Below are 15,799 nucleotides of genomic sequence, written 5' to 3' on the forward strand. Positions count from 1 at the left end.
TTACGGAGCCCAAGCGTCCGGAGAAAAACACGTGTCTACATTTGAGCACGGATGTGGAAGTGTCCTTTTAAAGATTGTTTTTACCTCCCCCCAATCAAAATGACTACGCCACGGCCTTTGTAGGCCTACCCATCTCACTGACTGACTGACAGATGACTGACCGACTGACTGACTATCACTTGTGACTTAGACTGGTTGTCCCAGACGGTCCGTCATTTCAAAATTCCGCGACCAAGTTTGACCGAACAGCCCCATGGTGGTGGGAAAGTATTTTCCGTTTTGTTCTGATTATCTAATGATCGTCCATACCAGAGTGGTGAAATTAGAGAAACTAGTGTAATTTTGCGCGAAAGTTCCATAGCGTCAACGATTTGAAGCCAGCTTGAGTCCAGACTTAAAGTTGTTGCCACTCTTAGAGAACTGAGAAAGTGAGAAGCGCCCTCCAGCAATGAAGCTCTGCAAGGATAAAGAGCCCGTTTTTTTGGCACGTGCAGTAGATTTGAAATGAATTTGGAAGTAGATTTGAAGAGGTCCGGTCGTCAACTACAACAAAACTATAGATTCTAATAAACAAATGAAAGTTTGATCCTTAGCAGCGACGGTTCATCGCCCATCAGTAAATGAAAATGAACTTGCAAAGCATTTGGGTTACTGATTTTAAGTTTATTTAAGTAATTAATTCACGAAAATTACACTTCGATCTAAACATGGTCCATAAACATCACAGAAATGGCAGTGATCATGTGCATCTACAAAAAAGCGGTCTATGAAAACCACCGAATGGCAGTGTAAATATGTCAGTTTGATTCCTTGCATATAAGGATGGGAAAAATGAGGAGCACGTGACCAAATAGTATTTGTACAATATTATAACAGTATAAATTACGACATGTCCGATTATAAAGACCTTCACATTTCTATCAAATTTCACTGTTCTACATGTATGTATGTACATGAACTTTGTTTTCCCCATTCCTCTAAAGCTAATTGATTGACTTGAGAAGCATTTATTCCATGTATTCAAAGACAGACAGATATAACTCTCCCCGTCGGAGCAAAGTAAAAGGCCTTGACTGATCTTCTAACTATGGACGGACAAATTTAGACTAACTTGGCGAGGATAAAGACGTCATTGGATCACCACAATCGTCACGTTTCCTAGAACAATGATCAAAGGCATAATGTGGTGCGAAGAAAGACGTTACACATAATCGAAGTATGCAAAGAAAAAAATACGTACACGTGCTAATCCAAAGATACTTAAGTAAAATAAGAGATCGTAAAAGCAACAAACAAACAAACAAAACAAAAACAAAAGCCAATTAAAACGATTTCAGTTTTAGTGCTCTATTGGCCTACGCACAAAATCAAGTCACTGACCAAGCAGACAGAGAGAATCAGACACAGACAACAAAGAAGAGAGACTTGGCAGTGTTGTTATAAGACTCCCTCTACGGCGGAGGGTGGTCATCCATTTGCCTCCTCAGCCAATCAGTGTAGTCGGCAATTTTGGTATAGACGCCCGGGTGGTTCTTGTCTGCGCACGAGATTCCCCAGCTGGTGGCCCCGACCAGGTAGTAACGAGCCTTCCCATTGGTTGAATCCGTCGCCGTGCAGACTAGAGGACCACCAGAATCACCCTGAAAAATGAATGGTTTTAACGTCACAAGGACAGTAATTGGCTGCTTACACCACTGCACAATGCGAGATATTCGTCAAGTTATTTCCCCCTCAATCTTTCTCTCTTTGTGGAACTTCTTTATCTTGCTTCCCTTCCACCTATACTCATTCAGACAAAATGTAAACGTTTTAAGACTTCTTCATTCTTTCTATCTATCGTCCCTATATTTTGTAGTCCATGCACACCCTCCGAAGGGCGGATCAGATCACAATTTTTGGAGGGCCAAAACAAATGTTGGTCCCCCAAAAAGTGGGACTAAAAAAAATACGAAGTGGGGTTCGAGGCCCGCTTAAGGGCGCGGAATTTTGGGGGGATTCTTGATGCTCTGTGCATGGTGCGATCTGAGGCAACTTCGGACCCTGTTAACCATTTTTTTAAGGAAAAGATAGATGGTGGTGTACGCAGTGCCTGCCTTTATTGCGACGTCACTTTAAAAACAACAACAATTGGATTCGGTTTTTTTTTGGGGGGGAGGGGGGGGGCATGGCCCCCGTTGCCCCCCCCCCCCCCCGCCCCTGGATCCGCCCTTGCACCCGTCAGTGGCCTCGGCTTTGTGTTTGCCGTTATCAATTAAACGATATACGTACTTCAGATCAGAGACAAGATCAGGGCAAGGAGACTAAGATTTGCGGGGCACTGTCACAGGCATCCTGAGCCCATTACCGGCAGTAGCCTGGTGCTCTGGACTCCCTCCCATGGCAGACGATCCACAGGAAGACCGAATACCACCTACGTGGACATCATTTTGTCACGATACAGGCTTCCTAAAACTGTAAGAAGAATTACCGGCTGCTATGGGGGACAGGGAACAGTGGAGAGCCATTATCCGATCCGGCAGATATCGCCGACTTAGGCAAAGCAACTTTAGAGAGAACTAATGAGGAATGGTTGTTTCACCTGACAAGAGTCTACCCCGCCTTCCAAATATCCAGCGCACTGCATTGAGGGTAGCATCATTTGACCGTAGACTTCCGGTTTGGTGCATACGTCATAAGGTATTAGGGGTACGTTGGCCTCTTGGAGTGTAGCGGAGGTAGTTCCTTGAACTTTCCAGATAAAAAAATAAGGTCCTTTATAATATAGTAGAGTTGAAAATCTTGTTGTTTGCCTTCAATAACCTATAGTGGGATTGGTGCCGGTGAGGTCGAAAACATACATTGTTAGGTATGTTAAAAAAAAAAATTAACCTCCTGCGGCGAATCGACAAAGAAGTCGACAAAGATCGACAAAGAGGTGAAAAAGAAACTACTATGATTTCAATCCGCTTCAATTTAGCTTGCAATGCATTTGACGACTTCGCCGAACAAAACCCCTGGTCAAATAAACTTTAATTCTGTTGATTTTTCTTTCGGATAAGGCACAGATTTCACTTTTGCAAGGCTCATAATAATTATGTCGTGTCCAAAATCGGGCCTCCTGGGCTACAGCTACGACTACTGTCAGCATGTGCCCAAGTAAAAGTGTCGGAGATCTAGACAAATAATAGCACTGGGCAAGAGATTCGGAAGAGGCTTTTTACTGAGAATACAAGCACTCACACGAGGTGTACCCCCATCCAGTGATGTAGCAGTTGGACTCCTTGCCGAAGTACTTCTCGCCCGATTCGTCCAGACACACCGTGTTGACGGTCCGTGATGGCCTGGCCGGCTCGCTCAGCACCAGGAGGGCTAGATCGTGCTCCGAGGTTCCGCTGTTGTAGTCTTCGTGGATGATGATGTCTGAGATGGTGAACTGTGTGCCTCCTGAGTCAACGTGGTGACGGCCAAGAATTACCAACCAATTAGATGGGTTGCTGGACCTGTGGAGATCAGTATGTAGGAATTGAGTCCAGGACTCGGACTCGAGTCCGTCAAGTCGCTATTTAGGTGACTCGGACTCGACTCGAGTAATTTCTGCAATAAGACTCGGACTCCGATTCGGACTCTACCATCATGACTCAGACTTGACGCTAGAGACTCGTGACTCGCGAGTCACGCATTTCCGCCTAAAAAAACTTTTTAAGAACATAATTCCGATGTTTATTTTCCGAAAGTAACGTCAAATCAATGTTTTTCTGTTGTTCTTTCTGTAGTTCTTTTTTCTTTGTTTCAGCGCCTTGCATCCTTTGGCAATTTGGCGCTCTATAAATCCAGTTATCATTATTATTATTATTATTATTACACAGAACGTAAAACACAACCATATACCGCACCACTCTCCAGGTACTGCTATAAACAATAATGTTTGTTTAAAAGAGAGTTAACTTGATTTTTGGAGATTTGTAATCCACCTATACAAAATGAATAAGAGAGCTGATCGGGCCAGTAAACGAATTTGAAAAAGGAATCTTTTCACAGCGACGGTCGTAACTTCGTCATCAAAATTCTACAGTCAATGGTCATCACTATCGAATCATGATCGTACACAATTTTCATCATTGAACCAAAATCACTGTCAGCGTCATGAAGCCCTTTCATGAGTCATTTTCAGCGTTGTTCCGTCATCATTGTCAAACGGTTATCGCTGCTCCGTCACCATCGTCATCATCCTAAACGAGACAAGTGCAACACTTAAGTCGGCATCTTCTTACCCCACGAAGCAATGAGCGGCAGTCACCACGAACCGCCAGTCCACAAGCGACCCACCACAGACGTAGTTGAAATGACCGGCGCTGTCCTTGATACGGAGCTGAGCCTGCCAGGGCCACTCCCCCGGAGTCGCACTCTCACCTCCGACGATTCGTGCGGAGAAGAGGGACCCCAAAGTGGCGTGGGTACCGCATCCAGAATCTGTAAAGTTAATGAAAACATTTAATCGCCGAATGCCTGAGAAATCCACTACTTTTGCTGCATGCATTATGACGATACACACCCCTATAAAGGCCAGGGTAAGATTGACCTGGAATCCGGTTTTATTATTGGACCTGACACATTTCAGGGTCAAAATTGACACTTTTGGGGGTCAGAATGAAGCTTTTGCCAAGGGTTTGAAAAGGCCAAACAGAAAGCGGATTTCGGGTCAAATCTTACCAGGGATCACTTTTCAGAGTGCAGCCTTCTTCCATCATCTTCATGTAGATAGACGTAAAGAGCTTCCTTTATCAGCACTGGTTTCCCGCTAAAATCTGCTAACACAATCTACCAACAGAATCCTTTCAACTCACCGGCCTCCTCTGGACAATTCTGCAGCGGGCACATCCTGTGCTCCCGGTCACCGGTACCGCTACCTGCATTGTCGGCGTCCGGCGTGGGGCAGTTGCCGTCTCCGCACGGGCAGGTACGGGTCCGGTTCCTCCGCTCAGCGTAGCAGATATTGGCCGTGCACAGGCTCCAGCTTCCCCATGTAGACCAGTCACAGGACACTGGGTGGAGAGGGCAAGGGAATGAACGTGCTTGCTGGTGCACAGTCAGGGCAAATTAGCACTGCTGACCAAGGAATTCTGCCCAACAGTTTATAGGCCTATGTATAAGACTTTTATATTGGTTGAAACTCAAGCCCCTCCAAAACAGAAGCCCCCAATATTGCTTCCCGCAACGCGGACCCATAGCAGGTTACACCCTCAGAATAAGGTAGTTCTGTATTACGCACAACCTAAAATCCCTTGCAATAATTATTGTGTAATCCATGATCAGGGAGAGGAGATGATGGCTCTGGCAGGCCATTGCATCCGCCACCCGGAGCTAGCAGCCCACAACAAATCAAAGCCATGAAAATGAGCCCACCGTATGTGCTTTAGCCCACTGACTTTTCAATAAGCCAAATCGATATTTCGTGCAAGCAACTTGAATTGTGCCACAGGATTTTGGATTATGTTGATAGTTTGTGGTTCATATCCGAAAAACTGGCGTGAAGGCGAGTTGGCACATGCGCGGTAGCGAATGCTCGACTTGGCTTAGGCCGGGGAGTGTCCGAAATATTTGACTTCGGCTGGAAAATGACGCCCGCGTCTATGGAAGCGGCTGCATGTTTTTTCCCATAGACCCGTGTATTATTTACATCCATAACCAAGTAATTCGGACGCAATTGCGTGTACCTGGTTTTGGTGTTGTTGATGGCTCTGTTGTGACACGAGAGGGCGTTGTGGTAGCGACTGTACTCGTTTCCCCAACCTCAGCGTTGACGTAAATTCCATTGTAACCACCGTTATAACCTACGAAATGCGAGAATTAAACGGATACATGCGAAACATACTCTATTTTTTGTTAACCCTTACCGCCCTGAATCCTTCAAAATCCTCTTTGCCAAAGTGGAGGAATTTGGAGGATTGAGGTTACATGGCAAAAGCGCGTTACTGATTTCGTAGGATGCACTTTGTCAAGGTCGTGGGCCGGACCTTGTGTTGTTTTTGCTCAGCCATGCATAAATATAGGCCTGGATTATGCTTGAAATCCTCCGTACTGCTCCAGGATGTCACTGGCCAAGCCTCAACATATTGACAGTCACTGCTGCAGGATTTTGCAGGATTTAGGCAGTGGTCACCCCTCCACGGACCATTATTCAAGAAATAATGGAGGAATTTGCAGGATTGAGGCTAGGCCTATATGCTATTTGTTCATGAGGCCAATTGGAGGATTGAGGTAACATCCTAGCAAAAAGGCCCAGACCCCATCTAATTAGTTTGGTAAAATAAGAGTAAATATTTCAAAGCGCCTATTTGTTGGTTATACATGACAATTTTAATCTTACAGTAATCCTCGTCACTGAAATCCAGGCAGTCGTCATAATAGTCACATGACCAGTCACGTGGTATGCATCGTCCGTTGTTCTTACACGCAAACTCCGTCTCCGCATCGCATACTCCACCTAAATCAGGATCAGACAGTTGAACAAAGTGATTGTTTTATACAGGGTGAGTAAAAAAAAAAGCGGAACCCAAGCCTCAAAATTTTTACTTCTTGTTTAAAAAAATATGTAGCAATAAAAATAATAATTACTGGAAAGCCAATTTCATAAGCTACTTTTAGATAAAAAAACCCTGAAATTGCTCAATCCGTTCGAAGAATATCACCATTTTAACACAATGACCCTTAAACCTCTTTCGTCCAAAAATGCGATTTTAAGAATCGCCGTCACAATATTGTCTTCAAACATCACCAGCGATAAAACCTAAGTTGAAAGTTAAAAATGTTCAACAAAGTCCTTCTGAAAGCCCGTCTTTTCAAAAAAAGTGGATTTTATAAATCATATTCTTTGCCTACTCAGGGTTGTTAATAATGAAGATACTTTGTACTACAGTTGTTGACAGTTGTCCAAACAAGTTTTCTGTGTCATTTTCTTTATTGTTCCAAAGAAAAACAGTCAGAATTCACAATAAATTGCTTTTCTTGGACGAAAAAGCTATTAGGGTCATTCCGTTTAAATGGTGAAGTTCTTTGAATCGGATTGAGCAATATCAGTATTTTTTTCGTCTAAAAGTAGCTTATGAATTGGCTTTCCAGTCATTATTTTTTTTGGTGCTACTGTTTTTTTAAATGTGAAATATAATTTTTGGGGTTTGGGTTCCGCTCGTTTTGGCTCACCCTGTATCAATTACAACACAAAGCCAGCCAGGTTTTATCAAACATGCCCCAGCCCCAATGCATTGGAAAAGTTATCAGGAACACCTATAGCGGCACCGAAGGCATGGGGGCGCGGCGGATCAACACAGTGTCCGGGTCAGAAGTTGACCCGGAATTCGGATTTCATTTAGGCTGACACTTTGCGGGGTCACAATGCCACTTTTCATGGTCAAAATGACCCAGAAAATGACTATTGAGAAGTGTCATTTTGACCCGGAAATGAGTGATTTCGACCCGGAAAAAAAGGCCCAAATAGAACCCACGACATGTTAAGTGCATGTTTGGCTTAAGATGAAGGGGGAGTTAACCCCTCCCCTTCTCCGTAGACCCGCCACTAACTGAAAGGACTTTTTCCCTTCAGGAAATTGTCATTGTCTAAAGATTTTTCTTTTTTGACGAAACACGAAGTTAAAACCCAAAAAACTGGGTAAACCATTCATTCCGAGTACTGACAGAAATCCCAACGAAAAACGAATAGAATGAAGCAGAGTGTCATGGGATATATACACACGGCCCAGTGGTGAATCTATATCAGGGGCGTCTAATGCCCCGTTTTGTCCGGAAGAAAATAGGAAGGCCATGCAGCAAAACACAACAAATGCCTGCTAAACCCACCCCTTGATTTCAATTTGGATTCGCCCCTGCGGCCCTGCAACAAATATCCCGTCATAATTTACCCAACGAGGCGGAAATGTCAGGTGTTCAGATTAGAAAGAGGTGCCATTCTTTTCAAATAGTATGGCCGCCTTGAACAGCGTTTCCATTCAACGAAAATATCAAACCGTAACCAGTGGCGTAGCCAGGAATTTTTCAGGGGGGGGGGGGGCGCTGGGGGGGGGGGGGGCTGGAACATTTCATGGGGGGGGCGTCATGTAGATCAATGATAATTTTTTTAGAAACTCAAAATCTCAGTGGGGGGGGGGGGGGGGGGGGGACTGGGGGGCGACAAGGTTTCATGGGGGAAGGCTGTCGCCCCCCTCGCCCCCCCCCCCCCCCCGTGGCTACGCCACTGACCGTAACGACATGTGCCCTTGGCCCCACCCCTTTAACCTCCCCTCCCTACAGTGCTTACATTTTAGGAAGCTTTCATCACTCTCATCGCCGCAGTCGTTGTAACCATCGCATCGATCACGGGACTGGACGCAACCTCCGTTCTGGCATTCAAATTCATGGGAGTAACACTTGCTGCCTGCGTGCACAAACGTTTATATAGATCGTTTGCCATAATGGTTCTCCCCGGGATACGTAACGCATGTGTAGATCTCTTGTGCATTAATTGATAATGAATTAACACAAACAAACACACCTCAAAGATGGCTGCTGAATGCATTCGATCTATACGGTATATCCCCCCCAAAAGGGGCCGTCTGACTGTTTTTACAATAACTGCAAAACCATGAGGTCAATTTTGAAAATGTTTGGTTGTGCAGATACTTGGCCTCAACCCCAATATAACTTTCATTTAATTCCAGTCACGCATCCTTACACAATCATCAATTGATCACAACAACATTTTTGGACACTGTGACCAATTAAAGTTCCTTGCCTTATTCAATTTCAGTGCTGTGTTAAGTAAGCTGTGTAAAATCCTGCATGTTGTGAAAAAGGGCTGCAAAGGGATTGGAATAATTTGCCTGGATATCAGTCATCAAGGCAAGACCTCAGTTTAATGCTCAAGGGCAAATGATTCCAATCCCAAACCACATCAGCCTTTTTTTCAGAGCATGCAGGATTTTGCAAAGCTTACATAAAACCAGTCAGCACTGAAAGTGAATAAGGCAAGGAACTTGGTCACATTGTCCAAAAACGTTGTTGTGATCAATTGAAAATTGTGCAGTGATGCGTGACTGAAATCAAATGAAACTTATAGGGGTTGAGGACAAGGCTATCTGCACAACCAACAATTTTCAAAATTGACCTCGTGGTTTTGTAGTTATTGTAAAAACAGACAGACGACACTTTTGGGGGGACATAAAGTTGGTCCGACCACACAACGAACACAAAATTCAATATACTGCACAAACAAAAATCAGCAAATGATAACAAAGCCCCACAGTATTTTCAAATCAAGAGCAAAATATAGCAAAGACATCCTATGGGCCGTGCAAATTAGTGTACTATCTAGTCAAACACTACAACAACTTATGAGGCTGAAAAGGGAGTTTAACAAACAGAAGTCTTCACATTCAAATCTCATCTTAATTGTGTCACGGTGACATGTTAGATTTTGTCAGCTCATACACTTTGTTTTATTTTTTTTTCTGGTCAAGTTTTTGTCGGGTTAAACATTATATGCACACTAGGAACTTGCGTGGAAACGAAATGTATAAAGTAAGCAAACGATGTGAACACGACCCCCCCCCCCCCATTTTATTTTTAGACACATACAGACGCATGACCATAGAAACTGATAAGAGCAAACATACATATTCTAATATTAAGTAAATATGTGCACTGATCATTTTAGTAAATCATTGAACTAACATTCAATTTCATCCGAGCCGTCCCAACAATCATGATAGCCGTCACATCGCCAGGATTTACTGATGCACTGATGGGTGTACGTGCAGGCAAAGCGATAGCCAGGACATCGGTGAGATTGCTGGCCCGCGGAGTTTGAACCTTCATCGGCAGAAACAGAGAGAACAGATCAGACAACCAAACTTAAACTCAAACCAAGGCCTAGCTTAACCCTAAAAGGGCCGGGGGGGGGCGGAATCCGCCCCCCCCTCAACATTTTCCGCGATAGCTTCTAAAAAATTTTTTTTCGCGACCCAAGCTGATATGACTTTTTAGCCTCGAGCTTTGCGCATCTTTTGATACCAAAAACATAAAAATCGGACCACGGGTTGGCCCGTAGCGAAAAATTTTCCGGCGCTACGCGCCGTGAAAACTGAATTTTCGCATATACATCGTGTACATCGAGCAGAATTGCCATTCATACATATGAATAATTAATTAGCCATAATTCCAAAACCCTTTGACCTATAGTCATGAAATTTCTTGGGCATGTTTAGGAAGAGTTGCTCTATGCATGTGTGGAGTTTCAAAATTTTTCGTCACTCGATGGCCGAGATCTTAGGGGGGGGCGGAATCCGCCCCCCCCGGCTGAGAGATGGTCAAAATAACCCGGCCCCTTTAGGGTTAAACCACAATATACTCTAACCTCAACCCAACGCCCAACTCCGAACAGCCACCCAAACCCAAAGTCAAACCCAAAACGAAGTAATAAATCAAACCAAAATTAAATAGAATCACAATCCTTTACCAATAGCAAACCATAATACAGACCGGAACCCTGCAGTATGCAGGGCCAAACCTTATAACCCAAACTCACCGCCAAAGCTAAACCCACATAACCGAAACACAAACCAAGGCCAAAAAACCCACACAAAAAGCCCCAAACCCAAACCCTATACTTACCCCCAACCTATAACACAAACCCGAATACGGCCCAAAGCAAACCTCCAACCACAAATTCAAACAAACAACTTAAGTAACACAAAACAAAACCAAAAGTTTCAAAACCAAAATTCAAATTGGCCCAAAACCTCAAAAATTAAAACCCAAACGCACAAGAGGTATGAAGCCCGGAAAGGGACAGGGTGGAAATATTTTTTTGTAATTTGCTAATTCGTTCCCACGAATTGCTAACTGGTTCGCACGAATTTCCAGCTCGTTCCCACGAATTACAACGTGTTCCCGGATCCACGAGTTAGCAATTCGTTCCCACGAATTAGAAAATCGTGGGAACGAAATAGCAATTCGTGCGAACAATTTAGCAATTCGTGGGAACGAAATAGCAATTCGTGCGAACGAAATAGCAATTCGTGCGAACGAAATAGCAATTCGTGCGAACAAGTTAGCAATTCGTGCGAACGAATTAGTAATTTGTGGGAACGAGTAAGCAATTCGTGGGAACGAATTAGCAAATTACAAAAAACATTTCCGCCCTGTCCCTTCCCGGGCTTCATAATATGGAGGAGAAAAAAAGAGGTGAAGTTTTGTTTCTGTCTGCTATGTTTTGCTTGTATGTTTTAAGCAGAAGTGGTAATATTAAGGGCGAGCTGTGAGGTGAACCTCGCGGGGCCCGTAAACATTTGTCAACGCATCTATACATCCGCCTTATTTCAAGAAAGAGGCATATGAAAACGATCAAGTCCATTCCCCAGGGCGTACACAGTTTGTTGAACGTCTACACAACATTCTCTGGAAACTGGCGACACAACATTCGCTGGAAACTGGCGACGTGCCTTCCTTCCGAAAAAACCCACCAAGTTTTCCACTCATCACTTTCTTAAAGTTAGATCAGGTCTTACCACATAAATGATTTAATTCGTGACTAGCGCATCGATGACTAAGATAACCTCCAAGTACTTTTGATACTTGTTGAGGTAAATTATAGGCCTAGATGTTGTTGTGGGAGTCTGACATTGCGTGCAGCGCGTTATCGGGCACAGTGCCAAAGGTAACTTGGTCCTTTCTAAATTCTATTTATACGCGTGTGCTAAAGTATAGTCGTGGGCTTCTAATCTGCTTTAGAGTGACGTGGGACACTCAAAACCAAAGTGGGTATCATTGAGCCATCAGAGAGTCCCACTATTACAATCAAATTGGGTATCAAAACAGTCAACAAAAAACACCCAACAGGAAGAGGAAAGATTGTTCGATCGGGACGTCATTGTATTCGCCGCCGGTTTGGACTCTGGAAAGTAAATATGTCTATTCAGTTTTTTGTCGTTGCACCTCACCCGCGATATGACTTTCGGTATCACAGGCCTACTCAAACAGGATTTCAACCTGTATCAAAATGCCCAGGGGTGAATTTGCACCTAGGAGAGTTAAAGTGTGTTTACCCGTACCATGACCTGGAACTTTTCCGGATTTGGTTCTTTGGGGAATGAACGAGCATTATGTGGGATCAGACAGGGCGCTATGAAAAGTCTAAAAATAGATGAAAGAATGAATACAATTTCCCCGCTTGAACAAAAAATATGAAAGTGATATCTGTTGGTCCTTTTAATATTCTTAAATTCCAAGCGGATTTGAAATGCCTTTCGAGAGACTTCAATCATTCAATCATTTCGTTTCAGCCCAATTGGTCTACACAACAAGTACACACATTTACCGGCTACAATAATCAAACTCCCTATAAAAAAAAAAACGTTCACGAAAATTAAAAGTACCCATGGCCTATAGAATGTCACCCCGGCTTTTTGAATTCCCACAGCCGGTCGGAAAATTTCAAAAACAGTTGTCGGCTGTACACCATTCCCATGACAAAGCGATAAACAGAAACAAAAATATGCAACTGTGCGAAGGAGCAATTTTTTCATAAGTATCTTGGACAGTTTGCCCACCGTCGTTAATACCGGAGACTTATATAGCGCACGTACAATTAGGTACCGGTACTCAAGGCGCTAATGATTTTTTTTTTTTTTTGTAAAGACAGGTAATTGAAGTATTTGACATATGAAACCCATTTTATGTAGCACCCCATCAGGGTTTACAAGGTGCTGCGGCGCATTAAGCAGCCACTAGCTGCCAGAAACACCGGGGCAAAACCCTTCTCTTAGCGGTAAATGTTACTGGGTTCTTTAACGTGTATTACATAACACACGGGAGCTACGGCTTGACGTCCCATCCGAAGGACAAAGCAATAACGGTTAAGTGTCTTGCTTAAGGACACAAGTGTCAAGACCGGGACTCGAACCCACACTCTGCTGATCGGAAACACCACAGAGCTTGAGTCCTAACCACTCGCCATGACACTCCATCCCTAGTTATTAATTACTCACGAGATCGGGTGTTGGTGTGTCGATGTTCGGAACGAGGGACAAGCGCGGGCCGCCGAATACCGCCGCGGTGACCACGTGGTTCCTCACCAAGAAACCTCAAATTCTACAAGAAAAAAAAGCAACACATCAACACGATCAATCTCGATCTCCAAGCCTTCCAGTTGTTATCTAGATATCTTTTGTATCTTTTTCAATAAGATATACGGTAATTTATTCCACTATTTCTATACCTAACAGAAACTAACACCCTCTTTGTCTCACGAAAAGAACCTTAGAAAAAAAGTAAACTTAGAAAATTATTTTAAACGATGCTAGGCCTACATGTATTTGATTAAAACGTCCAATTATATACTTTTCATATGAGATTACTGAAATTAAAACATGTATAAGCGAAAAAGAAACAAGCGAATTTTGGTACTCAGGTCATTATTTTGTAAACCCATGAAACAAAGTAAACACAGTATTCATTTATGAAAACTCCACGATAAACGAGCAAACAATGGTCGAATCGGGTGGATCGGGTGAATGATTTAATATAAATCATCACGTGACTACTTTGGGGGAAAACGTCCTTAGTCCCCTTTGTATACCTTTTGGTTTTCAATTTATAAAAAGAAATCCAACAATTCTAAACATCCTCCTCCTCCGAAGTAGAGGAAATAAAATCATCAAAATGACAACCTAACCTTCTGAATTTTTTTGAGACCCCGCCCCCCCCCAAAGAAACCAGTGACATTGAAAGAAGCTTACCCTCCGTATTGAACGCCAGTTGAACTTGGCCGAAACCTCTCCAATATTTATCCCAAGAATTGAGAAAGCAAACAGAACCACGAGGAAGCCAAGCTGCAGATCCATTTTACCAAATTCGGAACTTGTCCTTCCACCGAGACACACTGCGTGCCATGCCCAACGTTGAAATGTGGGCTCCACATGAGCCACAGGCGCCTTTTATTGAACAGACCAAGACAAAAATTGGCTAAACGACCTTGCATGGACGCGTGTACCACCCGATAATAACAACAAAATAGGCCGCTGTTATTTTATTCAGATATTTTAAATTAGTATTTCGCCCATAATAGCAATGTTATACCACAAACACCCATATAACGATGGTTGAAATTGAAAACAACTGTACAGTCCACTAAACTAGACAATTTATGTGCGCCTCATTGAGTCTGTTATTAAATCATGTTGATGAAGGGCACATACGTGGTTGACATTGAGTATATACAATTTGCATGGATGCAATAAGCACTGATATGACCAAAAATAAAATACTGTGATGGAATGAAACACGTTCAGGACTAACGGTAGCGTTTATGAATTTGGTAAACATTAAAAAAAAAAAAATTTTTTAAAGAGTCTAGGTGCATTTTTAGTTGATAGGAAAAATCATACGATATTGGTACATATAATGCGTTTCCATAGAGCTATATTAAATTTAATATAGCTCTATGTGCGTTTCTCAGTAAGCCTATCATGAAAAGTATTGTGCATTAAAAACAAATTCTATATAAAAATAATTATATATATTCCCATTATTATTTTATTGTGACATTAAAATAAAGTTGTAGAAGTAGATTATAAATGATTTACACTCATAATAAAAAAAAGTATATGTACAACATAGGCTACAAGGTTTCAGTAGTGAAATATTGTATGTAATTATTGTAAGTACATGTATTTCCATAAAAAATACCAGCTTAGTACCAAAATGTATATAAGCGTATTTACAAAATCCATAAAACATTTCACTGTAGATACTTCCTATTAAAGTATATTCGCGACTTATCTACATATTTCATATTCCAGAAAAGATAACATCATCAAAACAATTAGGAACTCTCAGTCGAACGAATACAGATTTGCAAGTTTTTATGCAACGGAACCTTAAGATAGTCTAACAAAGTATAGGTTATTCTGAAGCATCCACTTGATCTACTTTCTAGTATCAATGCAGGTTACACCATGAAGCATTTGGCTCCGTGGTTGGACTATTCTAGACCTATATCTTCACATTCAGGAAGGCTTTTTCCGAAAAGTTCCGATTCAAAACAGGCATAGAACCAACGAGCGAAAGGATGAAGACATGCATTTTTATACACCAGGTATGTCTTACATAATCAGTGGTGGATTTTCAGCCCCAAACCCGGTTTCTATTCCAACTTTTTAACATTGCCTTCATTTTTCATCTGACAGAAAACTTTACAAATCGTTGCCCTTTCATTTTGTTTAATCTTTGATACCAAACGTTACACATTGGTGGCAGTTACTTTGTGCACTAAAATTCAGTCCCAGAAATGCAAGTCTTTCACCGTCAGCCGGGTATACAGAAATCGAAAATTGGTATATATTTTATCAAAATATATTATCAGATATCCTTGTCATCAAACTGTGAATAAACGAAGATTTTGATTTTCCCCAAGATACATTTGAGGGCATAAATTGGGATCAAGTTCGGGCTTATCGAGATGACAGGGAAAAAAAACCAGAACAAAGTAGCGTGCAGTCTGTTGACGGGTCGCGGAATTGGACCAATGAACCCTCGCGTGCAAGGTGGTCCCGAAAACAAAACAACAGATGCAATTTCTGGAGTGGTAGTTGAACCTCCTTGGTACGAACCGATTGTAGACTGTCAACAACAAACAAAGATTCAAAAGATGTCGTCGGCGTAAACAGATTAGGAATGGATATCAGAGTTCCGGTTGGAAACAGGTCAGTGCCAGGGACGCACAAACAACTCGTGTCTCTTTTGTATCATCATATTTTTTAAACAAACAGCG

At 42.5% G+C, this 15,799-nt stretch overlaps 1 protein-coding gene across 1 annotated transcript; it reads right to left on the minus strand.

The window, feature by feature from the left end:
* Positions 1-720: 720 nt before the first annotated feature.
* On the minus strand, positions 721-13,871 carry LOC119730121 (suppressor of tumorigenicity 14 protein-like). The gene is made up of 11 exons (XM_038202897.1): positions 13,767-13,871; positions 13,017-13,119; positions 9,703-9,840; positions 8,291-8,407; positions 6,347-6,463; positions 5,694-5,810; positions 4,824-5,021; positions 4,251-4,449; positions 3,220-3,479; positions 2,579-2,727; positions 721-1,640 (listed from the first exon to the last, which is right to left on the minus strand). Exons 1-11 carry the CDS (start codon positions 13,869-13,871, stop codon positions 1,452-1,454), a joined length of 1,692 nt encoding a protein of 563 aa, XP_038058825.1. The 3' UTR covers positions 721-1,451.
* Positions 13,872-15,799: the final 1,928 nt, after the last annotated feature.

The sequence above is a fragment of the Patiria miniata genome, unplaced genomic scaffold (genome assembly GCF_015706575.1).
Source record: "Patiria miniata isolate m_02_andy unplaced genomic scaffold, ASM1570657v1 HiC_scaffold_22, whole genome shotgun sequence".
Classification (NCBI taxonomy): domain Eukaryota; kingdom Metazoa; phylum Echinodermata; class Asteroidea; order Valvatida; family Asterinidae; genus Patiria; species Patiria miniata.